Here is a 21,358-nt window from a genome sequence, read left to right on the forward strand (position 1 = left end):
AAAAAAGGAATTATTCCGCTATGCGTAGGTCTGCGCAAGATTTATATAAATGTATTTAATTAATACAGCATAGTCTGTTTTTTAAAAACATTTTTTTGAACTCGTTAACAGAGAACAGTTACACATTGAGTTAATTATAGTTGCTAACATATAGCAGCACCCCTCCCCCAATGTGATCCATCCTATCATCGTGGTATCATTTATACCCTGGTATCACAGTGTCCCATTGGTTATCCAGCTCCCACCAGGTCTCTGAGCTGCCAGTTATATCCAGCGCTCTGCACTCTAACTCTCCCATCTGGTTTTTCAGACTTCTAGCACTTGCACACAGACATTGCAAAGTATATTTCTTGTTTGTATTAATAATCTGCTAATCTTTCTGCTCTGGCTGCTCTTTACTTAAAGGCCGCTGAGTTTCTTTAGCAATTATTGCAACCTCTCTATCAGGATGACCTAACTCCCTGTTTTGTTCGTAACCTCTAAAGATGCAAAATTCTGATCCTTTTGCTTCTGAGTGAGTGTCTGCTTTTCCCCATCATCTAATTTAAAAGCTGCGCTATCTTCTTCTTAAAGGTTAATGCCAGCAGCCTGGTTCTACTCTGGATAAGGTGGAGCCCATCCTTTTGGAAAAGTGCCCCCTACCCCAAAATGATGCCCAGTTCCTAACAGATGTAAAACCCTCTTCCCTGCACCATCGTCTCATCCACGCATTGAGACTCTGGAGCTCAGTCTGCAGCTGGGGTCCTGCACGTAAAAAGGAGGCATTTCTGCTCATGCTATGCTGGAGTTTCCCTACCTAAGCCTAATTTTAGCCTCCAGAACCTCCCTCCGGCACCTTCCTATGTCATCGCTACCCACATGTGCCAAGGCAGTCGGTTCCTCCCCAGCACTCTTTAAAATCCTATCTCTGTGACGCGTGAGGTCCGCTGCCTTCGCACCAGGCAGGCAAGTTACCAAGGGATCCTCGCAGTCACCCGGCTATTTACATTTCTAATGATCAAATCGCCCACTCTAACGGCCATCCTAACCCTTCCCCTCTTGGGCCCTGGAGACACATCCTCGGTGCAAGAGGATAAGGCAGGGCCCAGCTACAGGATCACCTCCTGCCAGGTCACCTTGCTCCTCCAATGCTTGCGAGAAGTTGGGAGTGCTCTGCTCTGTCCCTGAAGGTCTCCTCTCTGCCTCAGCTCCTCCAGCTCTGCCGTTCTGTTCTCCTGAGATCGGATGCATTCTCTGACAGCCAGGAACTCTGCACTGGGTGCACACAAACTCTCACCCACATGTCATACATGTGCCACTCGGAGCAAAGGCTGGATAGCCCCTCACTCACTGCAGGACTTCTACCTGCATCTTAGTTTTATTAAATAGCTAAAGTTTTACAAGCTTATTAAGGGGTAGGTGTGTCTCTTAATTTAAGGGATTTTAAATTATTTGGTGTCTTTTAAAGTCTAAGGTTTTTAAATTGATAACTAGGTGACTTATGTTAGTTTGTGAATGACGAAAGGAAAAAAAAAGACTAAAATTATTCAACCCCTGAAATCAGGGTTAATTGTATGATATGCAGACTCACTAACTGTCTCCTCACTAGAAGATCTTCAATTTAATTAAGATGAATAATATCTAACTGAAAAAAAGAAAATCTAGGGTAGGTAGGATTGTGGTTTTTATTTATAGACCTGTAATCCAGTTTTTGCTTTTTTTATAAAGCAAAATCTCAAATATGTATAGTGCTACAATCTTGGAGGAATATTGAGAGCACAATCCCTCGTCAGATACAGAATGAAGAGAGCATAAAGTGTAACTAAGAACATGCAGACAAAAGTGAATTGGAAACAGTAATAAGACAGACTCCGTATGCAGTGCAACAATGGAAAACCAGAATCACCATTCCTCATAAAACATTAGGGATGTGCATTCGTTTGCGACAAAATAGGAAAGAGAGACGATATTTCCTATTTTGTCGCATTTCGGAGGGGTGACAAAACGATAAGAAAACCCACGAAATTTCATGTGGCTTTCTTATCGTTTTTGGTGAGGGGGGGGGGGAGGGCACATTAAAAAAAAACCAAAAACCCCGCCCCCCCAGACTTACCGAAAGTCTCGGGTGGTCCAGCGGGGTCCCGGGAGCGATCTGCCCCTCTCGGGCCGTCGGCTGCCACTAATCAAAATGGTGCCGCTGGCCCTTTGCCCTTACCATGTGACAGGGGCTATCGGTGCCATTGGTCAGCCCCTGTCACATGGTAGGAGCAATGGACAGCCCGCGCCATTTTGATTACTGGCAGCTGATGGCCTGAGAGTAGATCACTCCCGGGTCCCCTGCTGGACCACCAGGGAATTTTGGCAAGTTTTGGGAGGGTGGGGGTTTGCAATTAATTACATTTGAAGGGTTGGGGTGGGTTTGGGGTATTGTTTTGTTTTTTTTTTTACAATCCCCCATCTGCTCCCCCCCCCCCCCCAGGGACTTTCGGTAAGTCTTGGGGTGCAACCGCACATCCACCTATAACTATGGCTTATTATGGGGGAAACACGGTAAAACCAGACTAATAAAAAGGATAAATATGTCAAGCAGGGAACAGCCAGCAAACATCCAGTAATTCAAATAATTCACAATTTGTTTTCTAATATTTCAAACAGCAGACACATTAAATAATACCCCAAAATGTAAAATAATAGGACTGAAAATATCCAGCTCTAGTCTCTATACCTTAGATCTTTAGATTTCCAGTCCCCCAGAGATTGTTGTGGATTGGGGGAGGGGGTCTCACAATCTTTGCCCTCCCTCATATATGCTGTCACATACACAGGCTTTCTCACTCTCACAAACACACACAGGCTCTCTTGATCTCATACATATGCAGTCTCTCACACATACACAGGCTCTCTGCTGTCTCATACATATGCAGTCTCTCACACATACACACAGGCTCTCTTGATCTCATACATATGCAGTCTCTCACACACACACAGGCTCTCTTGATCTCATACATATGCAGTCTCTCACACATACACAGGCTCTCTTAATCTCATACATATGCAGTCTCTCACACATACACAGGCTCTCTTAATTTCATACATATGCAGTCTCTCACACATACACAGGCTCTCTTAATCTCATACATATGCAGTCTCTCACACATACACACAGGCTCTCTTGATCTCATACATATGCAGTCTCTCACACATACACACAGGCTCTCTTGATCTCATACATATGCAGTCTCTTACACATACACAGGCTTTCTCACTCTCACATACACACAGGCTCTCTTGATCTCATACATATGCAGTCTCTCACACACACACAGGCTCTCTTGATCTCATACATATGCAGTCTCTCACACATACACAGGCTCTCCTGCTGTCTCATACGCTTGCAGCCTCTGACACCTGCAGGCTTTCTCACTGTCTTGAATACACACAGGCTCACTCACACACACAGCTTTCAGGCCTCCCCTGTTATTCTGGGCCTTGTCTTTGGCCGCTGTGGGATGGCAGGACTGCCAAAAGGGAGGTAGAAGGAGGTCACTGCTACCGCACTGCTCCTGCAAGGTGGGGGGGGGGGGGGAAGGGGGGTCGTGTGGCCCCAAGTTTTCAAAAGGAAACTCCGCACCTGGTTTCCCTTTGAAAACCAGATTGCAGGTCTCGGTGTGGATTTTCTGCCAGGTCACCCGGAGGTGCTAACCTGGAACATTCTGAACTTGCTTCTTATTGCCCATTGCACCTACGGTTGGAGGTAGAGGCCACTGTTGGCTTCAACCTTCAATTAAGAGGGCAATTTTTAAATAGCTTTGGAAATTTCCCTCCTTATGTATTCAGTTTATCTCAGTAAGAAACACTTAATGAAATTATATACATAATGACTGTTGCTGGAGCGCATATCATTATTTATTTTGTTATGTCATGCAAAAATTAAAGAGATGTGCATGGGCGTCTCCGTATATTTTTGAGGCTGAAAAGGGGTCTACACGCCCTGAAAGGCTGGGAATCCCAGCCCTATAATACACAATGTAATACAGGGGTAAGCTACTCCAGTGTTGGAGTATGACAACCAGGTCAGGTTTTCAGGGCCCCCACTCCCCCCCAATCATGAATAGGTATGAGATATATTTGCATATACTGGATTTAGTGCATGCAAATATTCGAGGATATCCTGAAAATCAGAATTGTTCATGGCACTCCATGATCTCTGTTCTAATATAATGATTTACATTTGGTTAAATAATCTAAAACCATAATAAATAAAAGAAAAATGTCTCCGGTAACAACTCGATAATCACACATCTAGACCACCAAAACTGAAACAGGAAATTAGCAAAAGGACGTAAAACAGCCGTGCTCTCAATTTTTTTCCTATCAAATAATGAAAATCTGGCTCTTCAAAAATGCAAATGATCTATAATAATGTATCAATATGCAGAGAAGTACAGTATTAAAAAACAATGAAAAGAACTGAGTGATATAAGCGTTCTAAACCAACTCTAATGTTTTAAGTGTTTTATTAATTCGTAATATGAATGTTGCTTTTGTAAACCGTTGTGATCTTCTTTTGGAAGGACAGTATAGAAAATGCTTAAATAAATAAATAAATAAATTGCCTCTCTTAATAAACCTAAAGCCTAGGAACATCTCGTGAGAATCAGTTTGTCCTTCCTGGACAAATGATGCATGCTAAGCTGGTCTCAGGACCCTCGTTGTGCAAGTTGCCTCTCCTGAGGCAGTTTGCAGCCAGCTCAGTGCACAGGGTGCGGCAGGATTACACTGCACGATGCTTTCTGCAAGGCAGCCGCTTCCCTTTGGATCCGCCGGATTGTTTGCTTTCACCTTCATTCTCTCTTCACGTTCCTGTCTTCCTCCTAATAGAAGCTATTTCTTAACTATTGGCCGCTTCAGGCTAACACAGCCTGATTTAGGGGCGTGGCAAGCTCCATCCAGGAAACGCCCCTCTTCCATTACACCTGCCCGCCCGTACTCACCAAGACACCAGCCAATGGGGAGCAGGAGGCGGGCACAGAATAGAATTTCCCTGGGAGTGGGCGGGGCTAGCCTCAATGGTCCCGCGCCCTTTTCCCGGTGCGTGGCTCTGACTCGCAGTAGCGGTAACAGCAGCGATGGCGACTTCCATTCGGCTCCTTACCGGCGCCCTCATGCCCAGCCTCGGCCTGGGTACCTGGAAGGTACAGTGCTGGGGATCCGTGGGGGCGAGGGACGGGACTCCCCTTTCCCGGGAGTGCCCCGCGCTGGAGGTTGGCAGGGGGCGAAAGTTCTGCTACCCTGAGCCGGGCCAGCGTGGGTTCGCCTCCCGGTCTTGGACCGTGGCTTGCACGCGCTTCCTGTAGTATTTATTGCAGTCTGAGAGTCCGCGTGCATGCAGGGAAAGGTTAAATAAAACTCGGGGGGCCGGACTGACTTCGTGCACTTAGGGAGCCGACGCGCCCTTCCTTAAGTCTAAGCAAAAGACGAGGTTTGCCAGAAAACAGAAGTGAATCCTGCGCCTCCCGGGACAGCGGGATCCGTATGCGCTGAGAAATTCAGGACCTTAAAAGAGTCCGTTCAGGAAAGTCCCTTGGGCTTTAATTGCCTTGCTCCCTAGGTTCTTGCTGCAGAGGACTGATTGCCCCCTAGAGCAGTCTTCACATTGATTGATGTGCAGTCCATAAGAGGGAGAGCGCGAGTGGAGGTCCCTTCTGCTGCAGGTCTTCCCTGCGTGGTCCTGCCACATGTGCGCGTGCAAAGTTTGCAGCCTGGCGCACTGGGGACATCTCTGCCGTTCTCTTCTGTTGGAAGCACGCGTTTCCCTAATTGTTGGTTCCGGTCCCGAAACCCTGGTACTGGTGGAGCAGGGAATCTTGTACAGGGACTCATCCCCTGTCGTGGTGGATCTTAGGACTTTTCTGGGTTGTATGCACTATCAGAGGTACCGGCTCTGTGGGTTCTCTTTCTTTGGACTGCAGTAAGTTTGTTCTGGATGTGCTAAGTGGGCACGCATTCCTCCTGGAAATGATTTTGGGGTTGAAGGATTCTATCAGCACTTTGAGGCTTCCAGTGACGACATCACCAAACTCCATTCGGACTGATTGTGAACAGCAAGCATTGTGGCTCCAGTTGGTTTCTCATTTTAGGTTTTTGTACAGTTTTTTTTCTTTTCCTTGAATAGTTAGAAATAAAGCTACAGGGGAGATCTTTTTGTGGGAGAAATACATTTGTGACTGCTGTTGGATGGGATCGGTCAGTGTGAGCTGGGCAAGTATCCAAGTGGAGAAACGTCATGCAGACAGCTTTCCCGTGGATGAAAGCCTCTGTGCCCTGGTTTGATCCCTTGTCCCTGAGCTTGGGGACTTGTTATTGGAGCAGAGCTGACAGGATGGTGGTGGGCATACATCATGCAGTGGTCCCTGACCCTCAGCGAGACTGCCCGCTCATTTATCTTTCTCTTAGGGCTATGACTTTTATATTTAATGATGGGTTGGACATGACTGGCCTTGGGTTCCACACTGATTCTAACACTATCCGCTGTGAATGGGCACAAAAAACTGTATCTACCTCCTAGAGGGGGTCTCTGCCTAGAACAGAATGAATGGATTTATAATCCTGAATCATAGCAGTCCAGTCTCTATAGAAAGGACAATCCAATTTAAGTAGCCATTTACAGAAACTGCTTGGCCTTGTTGGAAGGGTGGAGGGCAGGGAAGTTTTGAAGGGAGCCTATGTCATGTCTGTTCAGCTTAGTTCCCAGAAACTCTGCAGACTTGTAGATCTCTGATCTGCCCACACACGCTTTCATAAACAAAAAAATGTTCTTGCAGGCAGAGGTTAAAACTTATTTTTATTTATTTATTTAGATGTTTTAAATACCCTCATTCCAAAAGAAGATCACAATGGCTTACAAAATCGGCATTCTTATTGGTCAGCTTTCATACTCTAGGTCAACACAACATCAAATACAAATTCTGATTCTACGGACATTACACTTTCCATCCTTCATTCCTTATTGCTCACTCTCCTAGCATTATCTCTGCTACATTGTTACTGTCTTTCAGCCGGGTTTGGATATTGTAATGCAGAAGACAATGGGATTTACTTCCTCTAGCAGAACATTTATCAGTGCGATTTTCTTTGACAAGATTTAACAGTTAGTAATAGGAGAGTAAACATTAGGCAGGCAGAAATTACGGGACAGTTGTTACTTGCTCTTTTTCTTTTGTGTGTGTTTTGAGGTTCTCTGAAGAGATCCATAGCTTCAGTGAGGTGGACCGGCTCCATTATAAGGTCTGATTGGTAGGGGCTGTAATTAAAGTTTACTTACAAACGGGCTGATACAGGGGAGAGCGGGCGGGCGATTTAGTATCTGCCCGCGGTAAAAAGAGGCGCTAGGGACACTAGTGCCTCTCTTTTGACAGGAGTGGCGGCTGTCAGCGAGTTTGACAGCCGACGCTCAATTTTGTCGGTGTCAGTTTTCAAACCCGCTGACAGCCACGGGTTCAGAAACCGGACGCCGGCAAAATTGAGCATCCGGTTTTCGAGCCACGAGCTGATTTAAAAAAAAAATTTTTTATTATTTAAAATTATTTTTTACTTTTGGGACCTCAGACTTAATATCGCCATGATATTAATTCCGGTGCCGGCAGAAATTAACACCTATCTTTGGGTTGGCGCTAATTTCTGAAAGTAAAATGTGTGGCTTGGCTGCACATTTTACTTACTGAATCGCGCAGGAATACCTAATAGGGTCATCAATATGCATTTGCATGTTGCGGGCTCTATTAGTTTCGGGGGGGTTGGATGCGCTTTTTCGACGCGCTCTTACCCCTTACTGAATAAGGGGTAAAGCTAGCGCGTCCAAACGCGGGTTAACAGTGCGCTCCGCCGGCGCGCACTGTACTGTGTCGGCGTGTCTGTGCTTCAAGCATATACATCTCAGATGTGGGTGCCAGTGGTGGTGGGCGGGCAGAGGGAGGGACAGTCCATCTGGCCCCAGCATCTACCTGTGCTCCCTCCTTGTTTCCTGGGGGGGGGGGGTGCTTTCAGGTCGCTCTCAGCGCTGCCCCTCTGTGCTGGATGCTGCGGCCAGGTAGGTCGCGCTCTCCTCCTGTGGCATTGCTGCCGCTCAGATGTGGACACCGATGGTGGTACATCATGTTTGGAGCCAGAATACGTGTCTTATGTAACTGGCATTCTTCCTCGAATGTTACACGGTGCCAGGTTTTGTCTCTCAGGTTTGCTACCTGCTGTCTTTCGAGGCAGTAAGTCTCCCACCGCTGGCGCTCTCATGTGGCCAGAGTTTTTTTGGTGCCCTGGCATTGCGCTCCAGTAGCTGAGAATAAAAGCTCGCTTTCACTTATGTCATCTTGAATGTGCTTTGGCTGGGAGCTGGTAAACAGGACAAGGGTTTCCAGAAGGGGCAGTGCTTTCTGCACTAACCGGGTTTCCTTATTCTAGAGCAGACGTGGGTCACTGCAGCACAGGCCCTGGCCAGTATATTCCCTCTGCAGCTGACGGTGCTCCGTGCTGGGCCGGGGCAGTGGGGTCCGGGCTCTGGGTTCAGTTTGTCTGCTCTTGGTATTGATTTCTGCTGCTAGAGCAGGTCCTTCTGCTCCCAGGTTAATGGTCCTTTTGTGATTCTTCTCTCTGCTGGAGCAGCCTCTGGTCCTAGCGTCCCTGTGCAGGCCCTGGTAGGTGGCTCCCCGTTTCTGACTGGGGCCGGTTGAAATGCAGCGTCAGAAGAAAGGGTCCCCTGGGGTGAGCGTCTCTTAGCTTCTCCATCACCACCTCCTCCTTACCTGTTCCTTGTCAGCGTTGGTAAAGATTTTAAAACATGAAAGCAGAAGGGAATTTGCTGATGCTGTGCAGCGTGAGGGCATCAGGGTGGCATGGGATAGTGCAGCCTTCAGCCAGTCGGGCGAGCCGTGTCCCGTGGCCAGGCGGCACTAAGTGACTTCAGCCTGTCATTGGGGTCAAGCTGCAGCTGCAGTGGGGACGGGTCCTGAGGCTGCCATGAGGTCAGTGCGTGGCTCCTTTTGTCCTGTGTGTGATGAGACTCGGGGTTTCTTTGGGAAGCTCGGCTGTGGGGCAGCCCAGGTTGGTGCCGCCTGTAGTTCAGCAGCGCACTGATCCTGGACTTGGCCCAGCCGTGCTCTTCTTGGTCTTGATCTCTAGTGCCTGAAACCCTGGCAGGGGAGGGATTCCAGAGCAGAATCAGGGGTGCCTTTCCCTCTCCTGTGGGCAGATCTCCTGAATTTGCAGGAGCCTGGTGCCTCGGGGTCTCTGTGGCTGATGACCTTGCCTAGTCCTTCTCTTTGCTGGGGTTTTAGCACTCAGGTGCTCTGAAATGGGCATCTGTGCTGGGAATGCTCTGAGCTTGAGGCCCTATTTGTGAGAACTAAAGTGACCCTAACCTTGCATCCAAAAGCTTTCTGTTTGCCAGTCCCTGACGCACCAGTCAGAAGGTAAGTTAATTAGGCAGCTTTCAATACCAACTAAATAGGAAATTGCATTATTTTGGAAGACTTGCTGCAGACGTGAACGTGTGGTGCTTGACAGCCTTACAGAGAGACAGGAGCTGCGCTTCAGCCTGACTGGACCCCTGTGAAGACTGCAGGAAGCCAGGTTTATTCTGAAGAGGTTTTATATGCTGTTGCCTTATCTTTAGCTTAAATTTGTGGGAGGGATGGAGGGTTAGTTAATTTGGGGGGGGGGGGGGGTAAGTTTAAAATGAAAACTGCACTATGTTTGCTTAAAATGCAATGGAACAAACTGTGCTGCTGGTAGTATTTGTTTATGGTTCATATATTAGGAGCTACCACCCAGGAAAGAGATCTAGGCATCATAGTGGATAACACATTGAAATTGTCGGCTCAGTGTGCTGCGGCAGTCAAAAAAGCAAACAATGTTAGGAATTATTAGGAAGGGAATGGTTAATAAAATGGAAAATGTCATAATGCCTCTGTATCGCTCCATGGAGAGACCGCACCTTGAATATTGTGTACAATTCTGGTCGCCACATCTCAAAAAAGATATAATTGCGATGGAGAAGGTACAGAGAAGGGCAACCAAAATGATAAAGGGGATGGAACAGCTCCCCTATGAGGAAAGGCTGAAGAGGTTAGGGCTGTTCAGCTTGGAGAAGAGACGACTGAGGGGGATATGATAGAGGTCTTTAAGATCATGAGAGGTCTTGAACGAGTAGATGTGACTCGGTTATTTACACTTTCGAATAATAGAAGGACTAGGGGGCACTCCATGAAGTTAGCAAGTAGCACATTTAAGACTAATCGGAGAAAGTTCTTTTTCACTCAACGCACAATTAAACTCTGGAATTTGTTGCCAGAGGATGTGGTTAGTGCAGTTAGTGTAGCTGGGTTCAAAAAAGGTTTGGATAAGTTCTTGGAGGAGAAGTCCATTAATGGCTATTAATCAATTTTACTTAGGGAATAGCCACTGTTATTAATTGCATCAGTAGCATGGGATCTTCTTAAGTTCACTTAGAGAATAGCCACTGCCATTAGCAATGCTTACATGGAATAGACTTAGTTTTTGGGTACTTGCCAGGTTCTTATGACCTGGATTGGCCACTGTTGGAAACAGGATGCTGGGCTTGATGGACCCTTGGTCTGACCCAGTATGGTATGTTCTTATGTTCTTATAAATGCCCGTTGCTGAATTGGATGTGACAGCTGGCTGTCTCGCCCAGTGCTGGGAATGCTGGGGCTGGGAGGGAGGCTGAGTGCAGGACTTGCATCAGAGACCTGGGTGGCAGAAGGAGGGCGTGAAACCTGTGGCACTGCGCATTCGCTGAGAGGTGCGCGCAGGAAACTGGAACTTGTTCTGATCCAGACTGCTTAGCTTGGTGTTGCAGAACCTGTGGGTTAGAACTTTTAAAGTAATTGACAATCCCATGGCGCAGGGACTTGTTCAGAAATGCGCGGGCGCAGCTATCCCGGGCACGCTGAGTGCCAGAGCACTGCCGGGCACCGGATGGGAACCTGAGCTGCAGAGTGCCCTCAGGAACACCTGTGGAGGAGTAGGAGACCAGGGTTCGAGTCCCACTGTGGCTCCTCCTGACCCTGGGCAGGTCACTTTACATCCATCGCCTCAGGTACAAACTTAGATTGTGAGCCCTCTGGGGATAGGGAAATACCTCCTGTACCTGAATATGATCTGCTTTGAAGCGCTGGAAAGCAGAAAATAAAAATGTAAATAAATTTAAAAAATCCCGTCTGATAGCAGCAATACAGCAAGGTGAGGCCTGGCAGCCGTATCCTGGCTGAGTTCTCTCTTCAGTGGCGTGGAAGAGATTAAAGGGAGTGACCCATATACCTCATGATCCTTCCCCACTATCCCAGAGAGATATGAACCTGGATTGACTTATCTGTCGCCCTCTGCCCACCTCTTCTGTGGGGGACTGGGCCCCATTATTGTAAGAAGGCCTGAGTTACCTTCCGGCTCTTAGTCACTTACCTGTGTGTGTGCGTAGGATTCCCTGCAGCGTTTGTGGCCTGACAGCGCATTACACTCTGGTGCTTTTGGGAGGGGGGGCGGGCGGGATTTATTCTTATTATAGGTAAAACGTGCCCTGGGCTTCGTGTCTGCCACCAGAGACCCTGCTTCATTTGGATTGTAAATCCAGCCGGAACTGAATAGTGATGATGGGGAAAGGACGCCGGGCACCAGAAGCGCGCTGAGGCTATAAAAGGTTCTTGCTTCAGCTGCCTTCGGCCAGGCGTGCGCTGGAGCATTAATGTGCTTTGTCACTCTTTGCCCTTTTAAACAGGGTATGCACATTTTAATTTTAAAAAACCCCTGGGTTCAGGGTTATGGAGCAGAGATCATCCCGAGGAGACCGCGTCCCTGTAAGAGAAGGCCAGTGATGGCCTGCCAGGTCCCTTACTTGGAGGCTGCTAGAGATTTGAGCCTTCGGTGGGGGGCCGTGAAGAAGTGGCGAGAGTGTGGATGCGGGGGGCAGGGGAGCAGACGTGATGGCCTAGGTGAGAGGCCACGTGCAGCATGACCGGCTCCTCGTGGGTTGGCCGGGAGTCTCGTGGGAGAAAGCTATGAACGCTGGGCTGCTGAGGCGGCAGTGGTGCGAGGTCCCCAGAGCAGCTGCTCGGGGGGGAGAGGCTGAGGGGAGCAAGTCGGCGTCGGGCTGTCGCAGCTGCTAGCCAGCGTGGCGAGGAAGAGAGAGTTTCAGAGGGCCCGGAGCAGCGGCTGAGCATCGTGAGGCAGGCAGGGGCGGTGAAGAGAAGTCACGTGGTAGGAAACGGCTGAGCGGCAGCAGTCGATCACGGTCACAGCAGCCTGGAGCCCATGGGGTGAGTCCCGGGGTCAGCACCGCCGTGGCTTGCATTAGAAGTGAGGTAATAGGTGTCGGGTCCATGGGGAAGGCCACGATGTGGCACATTCAGTCAGGCTGTGAGATCCACGGTTTGGGAAGGGGGGAGGGTGTCATGAACTTAGTTTTAAAAAAATGGCAAATTGAGCAAAAAGAAAATAAAAATGGGGGGTTCTGGAGAGTGGGGATGAGTGTGACACCACCTTCCAGCCTTTAAAGTAGAAATAACGCCTCGTGGGAGACCTGCCAAACACCCAAACCCCTAGCAGTGTGAGACAGGAGACCCTGACCCGGTTATCTCAATGATTAGAGCAATGGTTTGTAAAAGGTGGCAGTGGCGGGCTTGACAGTGGTTTGTGGGATCTGAGGGGGACACGACTGGTTGTGAAGTGCTGGGGGATTTTTGTTGCCTGAGGAAAGTGCCCATCCACCCCCAAACCTAATGGTCCATCCCAGAAAAATCAGGCATCTGCGTCCCCGGTCAGCAGCGAGACTGGCACAGGGACGGACAGCAGAATTAATGCAGGGTCGGAAGGTCTCCAACGCCCTCAGCAGCAGGGGCAGACAGTGACCCTTCCTGCCACGCAGCCGCCATGACGCCTCCCCACCAGCAGAGGCCCTCAGTGTGCCTCACTGCCCTGGTCCCAGCCCTAGGTCTTGCCATGGTAACCCTGTCTTCTCAGGTGTCACTTCTGGCTCTGTGACCTGACGCTTGACCTCCTTGCTTCGTGGCCTGCAGGCCTTGCCTTGCCTTGACGGACTCGGGCCTATTCTGTCTGTTCCAAGCTCTGCTGCCTTAGGGCTTCTGCGTCATTGTTTGGTTTTCTGCTTTGTCTAAGTCCTGCCCTAGTCAGCCTTGTTGGTCTTGTCCTGCCAGTCCCAGACTCCTGTCCGTGCCTTGTCTCGCCCTTCCCGGGTCCTGCCTTAGTGTCCAGCCTGCCCTGCCTTGTCCAAGCCTTGCGTGTGTGGACTCGCCAATGTGATGCACTGCTCCCACAGAGACCTACTGACCCCCAAACCCCAAGTAATCCACATTAATGTGTCAGGGCGAGAAGGAATGGGAAAAGGAAACTGTTGTTGTTTTTCTTCTCGGAGCAGAGGTAAATTGATCATTCTTTCACACCGGGACCCTGAGCTGCCACAACAAAAGGAGAGAGGCTTGCAACGGACAGATTAAGAGTATACACACCACAGAATATAGGCAGGCCCTGAGCTTAGCAAGTTGGAAAAGATGCACAGGAGCAAAGAGAAGCAGTGAGAGGAGGAAAGGAGGCAGTGACAGTTTTACCAGGAATACCATACAGTATTCCAGACTTACCATGAGAGAGAGAGAGAGAGAGACTGCCACAGGTAAAAGACAAAGTAACCCACAGGGTGAATAATAAACACAAGGACACAGAGAGCTTAAGAGCTGTTCAGTACTTGTGGGATATCTGGTAATTCTGTATGACTGTGCTTTCATTCTAAAGAAATATAGACTGGTGTAACAGATCCGTATTGTTAGAATTTGATATGAGAATTTCATTCCAAAACAGTGAATTGTTCTAGTATAGGAGGTGGTTGGCCAGCCTCTTAGCCCTTTTCTCTGTGTAACTAAGAATGATTATTCATATGCTCTGAGTATTAAACCGTGGGAATAACATTGCCTGCGTTATGGTTTACATCCGCTGCTTTTTCCTAACACTCAGCTAAGCGTTGTAGGACAGCAGCAGTTTTACTGAAAAAGTGTTGGTGGAAACTTTCTTTTACAAGAAAATGAAGTTCTGCCAAGGGAGGAAAGAGGAATGTGAGTGTTGGCCGGAGCAGTGGGAATCCTCTGCTTCTTAGGAGCCTGGCCCCACCCCGAGGTCTCTGAGCCACGAGAAAAGCACAAGGTGAACCTGCACCAAACATTCACATCGGCAGGATGTGAATGTTTGTGAGTGCGAAAAGGATTCGCACTCACAAAGTGGGGAGTAGCTGGCTTGTTACGGCGGTTACTACCCCAAACCAAATAAGCCTGATACTTCACTTTCAATGCATATCCAGCATAGCTCTCTGCTTCAACGGCAGGGGAGAAGAAAAACTGATACTTCACGCATATCCATCATAGCTCTCTGCTTCAACGGCAGGGGAGAAGAAAAACTGATACTTCACGCATATCCAGCATAGCTCTCTGCTTCAACGGCAGGGGAGAAGAAAAACTGATACTTCACGCATATCCAGCATAGCTCTCTGCTTCAACGACAGGGGAGAAGAAAAACTGATACTTCACGCATATCCAGCATAGCTCTCTGCTTCAACGGCAGGGGAGAAGAAAAAAGGATTCGCACTCACAAAGCGGGGAGTAGCTGGCTTGTTACGGCGGTTACTACCCCAAACCAAATAAGCCTGATACTTCACTTTCAATGCATATCCTGCTTCAACGGCAGGGGAGAAGAAAAACTGATACTACACGCATATCCAGCATAGCTCCCTGCTTCAACGGCAGGGGAGAAGAAAAACAACCAATAAGGGCTGAATAACACAGTCTGGGTAAAACAAATAAGCATGGGTGTAGCTTGCTTATTGCGGCGGTTACTTCCCCTACTACCCATAACTAATCAAGCTTGATATTTCACTTGGTTGCAGCTCCATCACTGCTCTCTACATTATGGTGGGGGTGGAAGGGAAATAGAACCAAAGAGCTAAGAGAAACAGATAAGTATGAGAAAAAAATGTGAAGCTTGCTGGGCAGACTGGATGGGCCATTTGGTCTTCTTCTGCTGTCATTTCTATGTTTCTATATGGCAGGTTGAGTTGTTCCAAGCTTGGCTTCCTGCACTAAAATAATTTTCTGGTAGATTTCGGTGCAGGCGACGGACGCTGACTTGAAAGAACCTAAAGTCCTTCATTTATCCACAGAATAAGGACGGTGGGGGTGGCAGCAGTTTAACCCCTCCCTCCCTTCCACGTTGCACCATAGAACTGGACGTTTAACCGTGTGCGCAGTAATCAGTACATGGAACTGAATGTTTAACCGTGTGCACAGTAATCAATGCATGGAACTGAACGTTTAACCGTGTGCGCAGTAATCAGTACATGGAACCGGACGTTTAACCGTGTGCGCGGTAATCGATGCATGGAACCGGACGTTTAACCGTGTGCGCGGTAATCGATGCATGGAACCGGACGTTTAACCGTGTGCGCGGTAATCGATGCATGGAACCGGACGTTTAACCGTGTGCGCGGTAATCAATACAGCCATCCAAGTTCTATCCCTTAACAAGTAAACGCAGGTATTCTGAATAAAACAGGAAAGCTGCGCATGTGGAAACCTCAATTAACTTCGTTTATAAATACCGGGCAGTCAAAATTCATAAAATGTTAGCACTTAAACTTTAGAAAAAGCCACGTTGTCAGATGGCAGAAGGGTTTTTGTGGAGGTGGGGGGGAGAGTTTCGTACTACGAGTATCGAAATCATCCAGCTACAGGTTCTCGAGACTTTTGCCACCTTTGACATAAGAATCGTTAGAGCCTCATTAAAAGATCTTAAGAGGAGAAGGGGCGAAGGCAGTCGGGCGGCAGCAGTGCAAGCTTCTGACACTGCCTTTCCATCCTCATCTCCGTGTCTTCCTCTGAGGGTGACGGGGTCTTCAGGCTTGCACTGTCTTTGACACCAGTCCTAGAGGTGACGGGCTCAGTGCCCCTGGGTCCTCAGTCCTAGACATGTTGGACTGTGTTCCAAGTAGGATTAGGGCCTGGCTATAGGGGTTTTCAGGACATTTGACTCAGAGGCACCTGCAAGCCGTGGCACCCGCAAAGTTGTGTATTCCCTGTTGTATGGACTTAGGATGGCGCCAGTCTTGAGCAGGCATTGCCTGCAATGTGGGTGGCAGTAGTACAGATCAGTAGCGCATCCTGGACTCTCCCTTTGGGATACCTCAAGTCTCAGGAGCAGCGTCAGGTGATAGAGGCACAACCCAAGAAAGAGATCTAGGTGTCATAGTGGATAACACATTGAAATCGTCGGCTCAGTGTGCTGCGGCAGTCAAAAAAGCAAACAGAATGTTGGGAATTATTAGAAAGGGAATGGTGAATAAAACGGAAAATGTCATAATGCCTCTGTATCGCTCCATGGTGAGACCGCACCTTGAATACTGTGTACAATTCTGGTCGCCACATCTCAAAAAAGATATAGTTGCAATGGAGAAGGTACAGAGAAGGGCTACCAAAATGATAAGGGGAATGGAACAGCTCCCCTATGAGGAAAGACTAAAGAGGTTAGGACTTTTCAGCTTGGAGAAGAGACGGCTGAGGGGGGATATGATAGAGGTGTTTAAAATCATGAGAGGTCTAGAACGGGTAGATGTGACTCGGTTATTTACTCTTTCGGATAGTAGAAAGACTAGGGGGCACTCCATGAAGTTAGCATGGGGCACATTTAAAACTAATCGGAGAAAGTTCTTTTTTACTCAACGCACAATTAAACTCTGGCATTTGTTGCCAGAGGATGTGGTTAGTGCAGTTAGTATAGCTGTGTTTAAAAAAGGATTGGATAAGTTCTTGGAGGAGAAATCCATTACCTGCTATTAAGTTCACTTAGAGAATAGCCACTGCCATTAGCAATGGTTACATGGAATAGACTTAGTTTTTGGGTACTTGCCAGGTTCTTATGGCCTGGATTGGCCACTGTTGGAAACAGGATGCTGGGCTTGATGGACCCTTGGTCTGACCCAGTATGGCATTTTCTTATGTTCTTAACTGTGCTCCTCAGAAGGAAGAATTTGTATGAACTTTGTACTGACACAGGAGGCTGGGGCAGAAGTGGTACTTGAGAGATGCAGTGTGGTCAGCTGACGGTGAAACAGACCTGACTGGAATGGGGAAGAACATCTTCAGCTGCAGTCAGTTGATGCTCATTCGGTTCACCTTTTCTCTGTCGTCTTAATTCAGTCTTTTCCAGGCAAAGTGACTGATGCTGTAAAGGTGGCCATTGATGTGGGATACCGTCATATCGATTGTGCCTACGTGTATGAGAACGAGGGAGAAGTTGGGGCAGGAATCCATGCGAAGATCAAGGAAGGGGTGGTGAAACGAGAGGACCTCTTCATAGTCAGTAAGGTATGGAACCAGGAGGCCCTCTTCACACTGGGAGTAGATGGATAGAGAGGGTATGTGGCTTTCTGACTGTTAATCTCTTTTTCCCTTCCAGCTGTGGTCTACATTTCACGAAAAGTCACTGGTGAAGGTTGGGTGCCAGAAGACCCTCGATGCTCTGAAACTGGACTATCTGGACCTTTATCTCATTCACTGGCCTCTCGGATTTCAGGTACTGTGAGTGACTGTGCGGATGTTCATATTCTCCAGGCTGAGGAAGGGAATCTACCACTCGGAAGAGTTTAATAAACATCACCGGGACAAGAGGTGGGTGGAGTGGAGAGGCAGCCAGTGGAAGAGGGAGGAGTGGCTCAGGATTAGGGGGGAAGTTTGTAACCTTTGTGACTGTGAGACATTACATGGGTAGACACATTTTTGTTTTTCTAGGGATTCCAGGGGAGTATAAACTGCCACCAGAGACCCTAGGAGGAGCCTCCGTTGATGCAGATAATCTGGAATTGTATTTGTTTGAAGATTGTCCTTGCTCATCCCATTTAACTTGTCTTAGCCTCTGTTTACTTCCAGTTTTAGAGCTGTCCCAGACCCAGGGCTTCTCTTATCAGTGCAGTCCCCAGGCTGCTCCTGGGCCAGTGCCCAGCCCTTCAGTTCCAGCTGCTGGGAGCATCAGCCAGAGAGCACCTCCTAGGCTGTGTCTGCAAGCTCTGCTGCCTGCGTCTGCTGCTGGCACGTGCTGGGCTGTTCTGATTGCTGCAGGAACAGAGATGGGAGGGTGTATTTAACACCAAGCAAAGGTTTCTCAATATGCTGCCTCTGTGGCAGAAGAGCCAGCCAACAATGTAAACAAAACGGCTTTTAAAAGTATTTACTTAACCAACTCTGGTTAAAAAGGAAAATGGCAGGATACATCCTTATAGTAGAAAGTGATGTTCAAGCACATTTAGATTTGGGATTGCATATTAACAGGGTGGGCTTTTGAGTTGTAGGGGGTTGGGGTGGACGAGGAATGACCTGTCTTGTCTGCATGCAGCACTTCTGCAGTTATGCTATGTCTTGTTTTGGCAATGGCTGCCTGGGGATGGGGTCTGTAGTGGGTTTGCAAATTGGTGTTTATTTTGTCATAGAATACATGATACACTATAAGTATGGAAGCTTTTACTTAAGTCTGAGAATAAGCAATGAAAGTATACAAGATTAGATTTTGCATTAAGAATATATACAAAGATACTTCCCCCTCACAGTTTCCAGTGTGAGTCTTTGTATATCTTGGAAAAATGGAAACAGCGCTGGGAAATCAGGAACAGTCCACAAGTCACTTCATTAATCATTATAATGTTCAACAGCTTTTCTTCTGATCTATTCTTTCTCTGATTACAAACAGTTTGTCCAACGTTGATCTTTTTAGGTTAATTCTTCTGACTTATACTCCAGTTTCTTTTCTGGGCAACTCCCATATGTTCTTGCCATCTGTTGAGGCCTCACTATCTGTACTAACACATCAGCAGTAATTGGGTGTAGTTAGATTACTTATGTTCTGTTCCCTGATATCTGCACAGTTGGCCTCATGAGTAACTGCTCCTTAATATATCTGATCTCATGACTTGTTCCTGGTAAAAGCAAGCTAAGAAAAATGGCATAGTCCTGATGTCAAATAATTACCCTAGCTATATTAGTGAACGAAAGACATGCCATACTGTTGAAAACCTCAAACCTTACCCCGCCTGGTTTCCTCCCCAGAGCTAGCCAGTGATGAAACAGACTTTCAGTTTCAAAACATAACATTTATTAAGTAGCTTAGAGATCTATAAGTGCTGGCAGGATTTATTTATTTCATGCATGCATACAAAGTTAAGATAGCAGAAACTATAAGGAAAATCAAGATTGTGTTTTCCTTATGGAAGTAAACAGAGCCCAGCTTACAGAATCTACTGTTTTTCTGAGTGATGCCAGTTTACTCATCGTTTTTAAATTTGCCTTAGTCTCTTATACACTGTTAAACATGGCTTGCATAATTTTCCTTCATGCACCTCTCAGACATCACATTCTGCTTACTCAGTGCTTCCTTTGTTTCTTATAACTTTCTTGGCACCTTTCTTATCAGGAATTCACTCTGCACTCTCATGCTGCTCTCAGCCTTAGTAATAGTCAACATGGGACAGTGTTCTTTAAATCTGCAATTTAACAACTAACTTAAATCCTCAATACTGGGTCAAAGGGTCCATCAAGTCTAGCATCCTGTGTCCCAACAGTGGCCAATCCAAGTCACAAGTAACTAGTGGAACAAAGAAAGTCACCAATTTCTATTGCGGTACAAAGTTCTTCACAAAAAGTAAATAACTCCATAAATAATTTTATACAGGGCCTATCTCCACTCCAGCAGGGTCACTGGCAGTTTGTGCATCTTCTTTGCTTTGTAGGCTGGAGAGAATTTATTCCCGGTGGATGACCAAGGACATATACGTCCGAGTGCCGCAAAGCTTGAAGACACCTGGCAGGTAAGGGCAGATATGGCGGAAGGTTTTTGTGGTTTGCCTGGTGGTGAGATGCAGAAGACCTGGATGTAGTGCTGTGGCACTAAGAGGTCCCTCAGTAACGGAGAAAGCCCGACCTGTCCTGGAAATCTAAGACCAGTCAGTGCTGCTGCTTTGTTTGCCTCTTAGGCCATGGAAGAGCTGGTGGACGCTGGCTTGGTGAAAGCAATTGGAATCTCCAACTTCAACCGCAGCCAGATTGAGAGGATCCTGAACATCCCACAGCTGAAGTACAAACCGGCAAACAACCAGGTAAAAGCTGTGGGAGGCTTGCAGACGTCTAGGTGCAACGTGTTTCTGAAGCTTTCTTTGGTCAGGTTGGGGGAGAGGTGGATGCATCGGGCATGGATGATGATGGTGTGGCCTTCTTTTGTGCTGGATGCTTTTTTTTTTCAGTCTGTATTTTTGTCTATTTTTGATGCATTGATGTAGTTAAGTTTTGCTTCATTTTGTCTGCCATGTTCACTGCTTCATGTGCGTTGTTTCCTCAGGAAAGTGGTATAGAAGACTTTATTTTTTCTCTAAAATGTCAGGCTTCTGTGTATTAATGGAGGAGGTTTCTAAGATTGGATTGTAGCCTTAATGAAAGGTGTCTCTTCCTGATTTCAAAGGCACACGAGAAGGCATTGAACAGGGCCAGATTTAGATACAGGCAGGTGCCTACAGTGCCAGATTCTGAAGATGCCCAAAAACTGGGGACACCCCCTGCTGATTTCCAGGGGAACATCCTCCTAACCAGAGGTCGCTCACCTATGAGCACAGTAATTTTAAATCCAGCCCTGGGATTGAGTTAGCACGAGTTTGAAACTTGTGAGCCATAGCGCTGATAATCAAGACTATATGCATTTCTTATGCGTTCTAAATTTATCTTAAATACAAAAAACAAATGTGTAAAATGAGTTTCTCAATCACTTACCTTCCTCGTCATTCAGTCAGACCAGTCTAAGCAAGTGTTATACACCCTGACCAGCAGATGGAGACAGAGAAACAGGCTCGCTGATGTTACTCCTTATATGCATCTGTGCTGAGCTCAGCTTGTCGGTATTCTGTCTCCAGTGGATGGTACAGATGTTCATCCCATGCTGTGCTCTGGGGCCAGCCCTGCATTTGTCAGTAGGCACCCATTAGCCATTTACAGCCAGCAGGCTGGCTAAGATTTACTGGCTTCCAACTCTGCGGAATCTCATTTCCTGGCTTCCAGCCCTCTGCTACGCTGTTACAGGTCCTTACTGGAGATGGACGGAAAATACCAAAAAGTGCCTAGGTTGGGGCCTGGTAGGCTGAATAGGGATGCTGGTTTGGGCAGCTCCTGAGGTGAAAGGCCAGTTCTCCTTCAGTCGAGCATTGCCCTAGGATAGTCAGGCATTAAATAAATAAGAGAAACTTGGCAGCTCCTGAGGTGAAAGCTTGCATGCTCCTTCCCTC

General features: G+C 47.4%; 1 protein-coding gene across 1 annotated transcript in view; it reads left to right on the forward strand.

The window, feature by feature from the left end:
* Positions 1–5,016: 5,016 nt before the first annotated feature.
* Positions 5,017–21,358, forward strand: part of LOC115089227 (aldo-keto reductase family 1 member B1-like) — a 46,514-nt gene continuing 30,172 nt past the window's right edge. The window contains exons 1-5 of the mRNA XM_029597319.1: positions 5,017–5,174; positions 17,241–17,408; positions 17,500–17,616; positions 19,820–19,897; positions 20,063–20,185. Of these exons, the coding sequence (XP_029453179.1) occupies positions 5,109–5,174; positions 17,241–17,408; positions 17,500–17,616; positions 19,820–19,897; positions 20,063–20,185 (552 nt within the window). The 5' untranslated portion in view covers positions 5,017–5,108. The remainder of the gene's footprint in view (positions 5,175–17,240; positions 17,409–17,499; positions 17,617–19,819; positions 19,898–20,062; positions 20,186–21,358) is intronic.

This window comes from Rhinatrema bivittatum, chromosome 4 (genome assembly GCF_901001135.1).
Source record: "Rhinatrema bivittatum chromosome 4, aRhiBiv1.1, whole genome shotgun sequence".
Lineage (NCBI taxonomy): Eukaryota > Metazoa > Chordata > Amphibia > Gymnophiona > Rhinatrematidae > Rhinatrema > Rhinatrema bivittatum.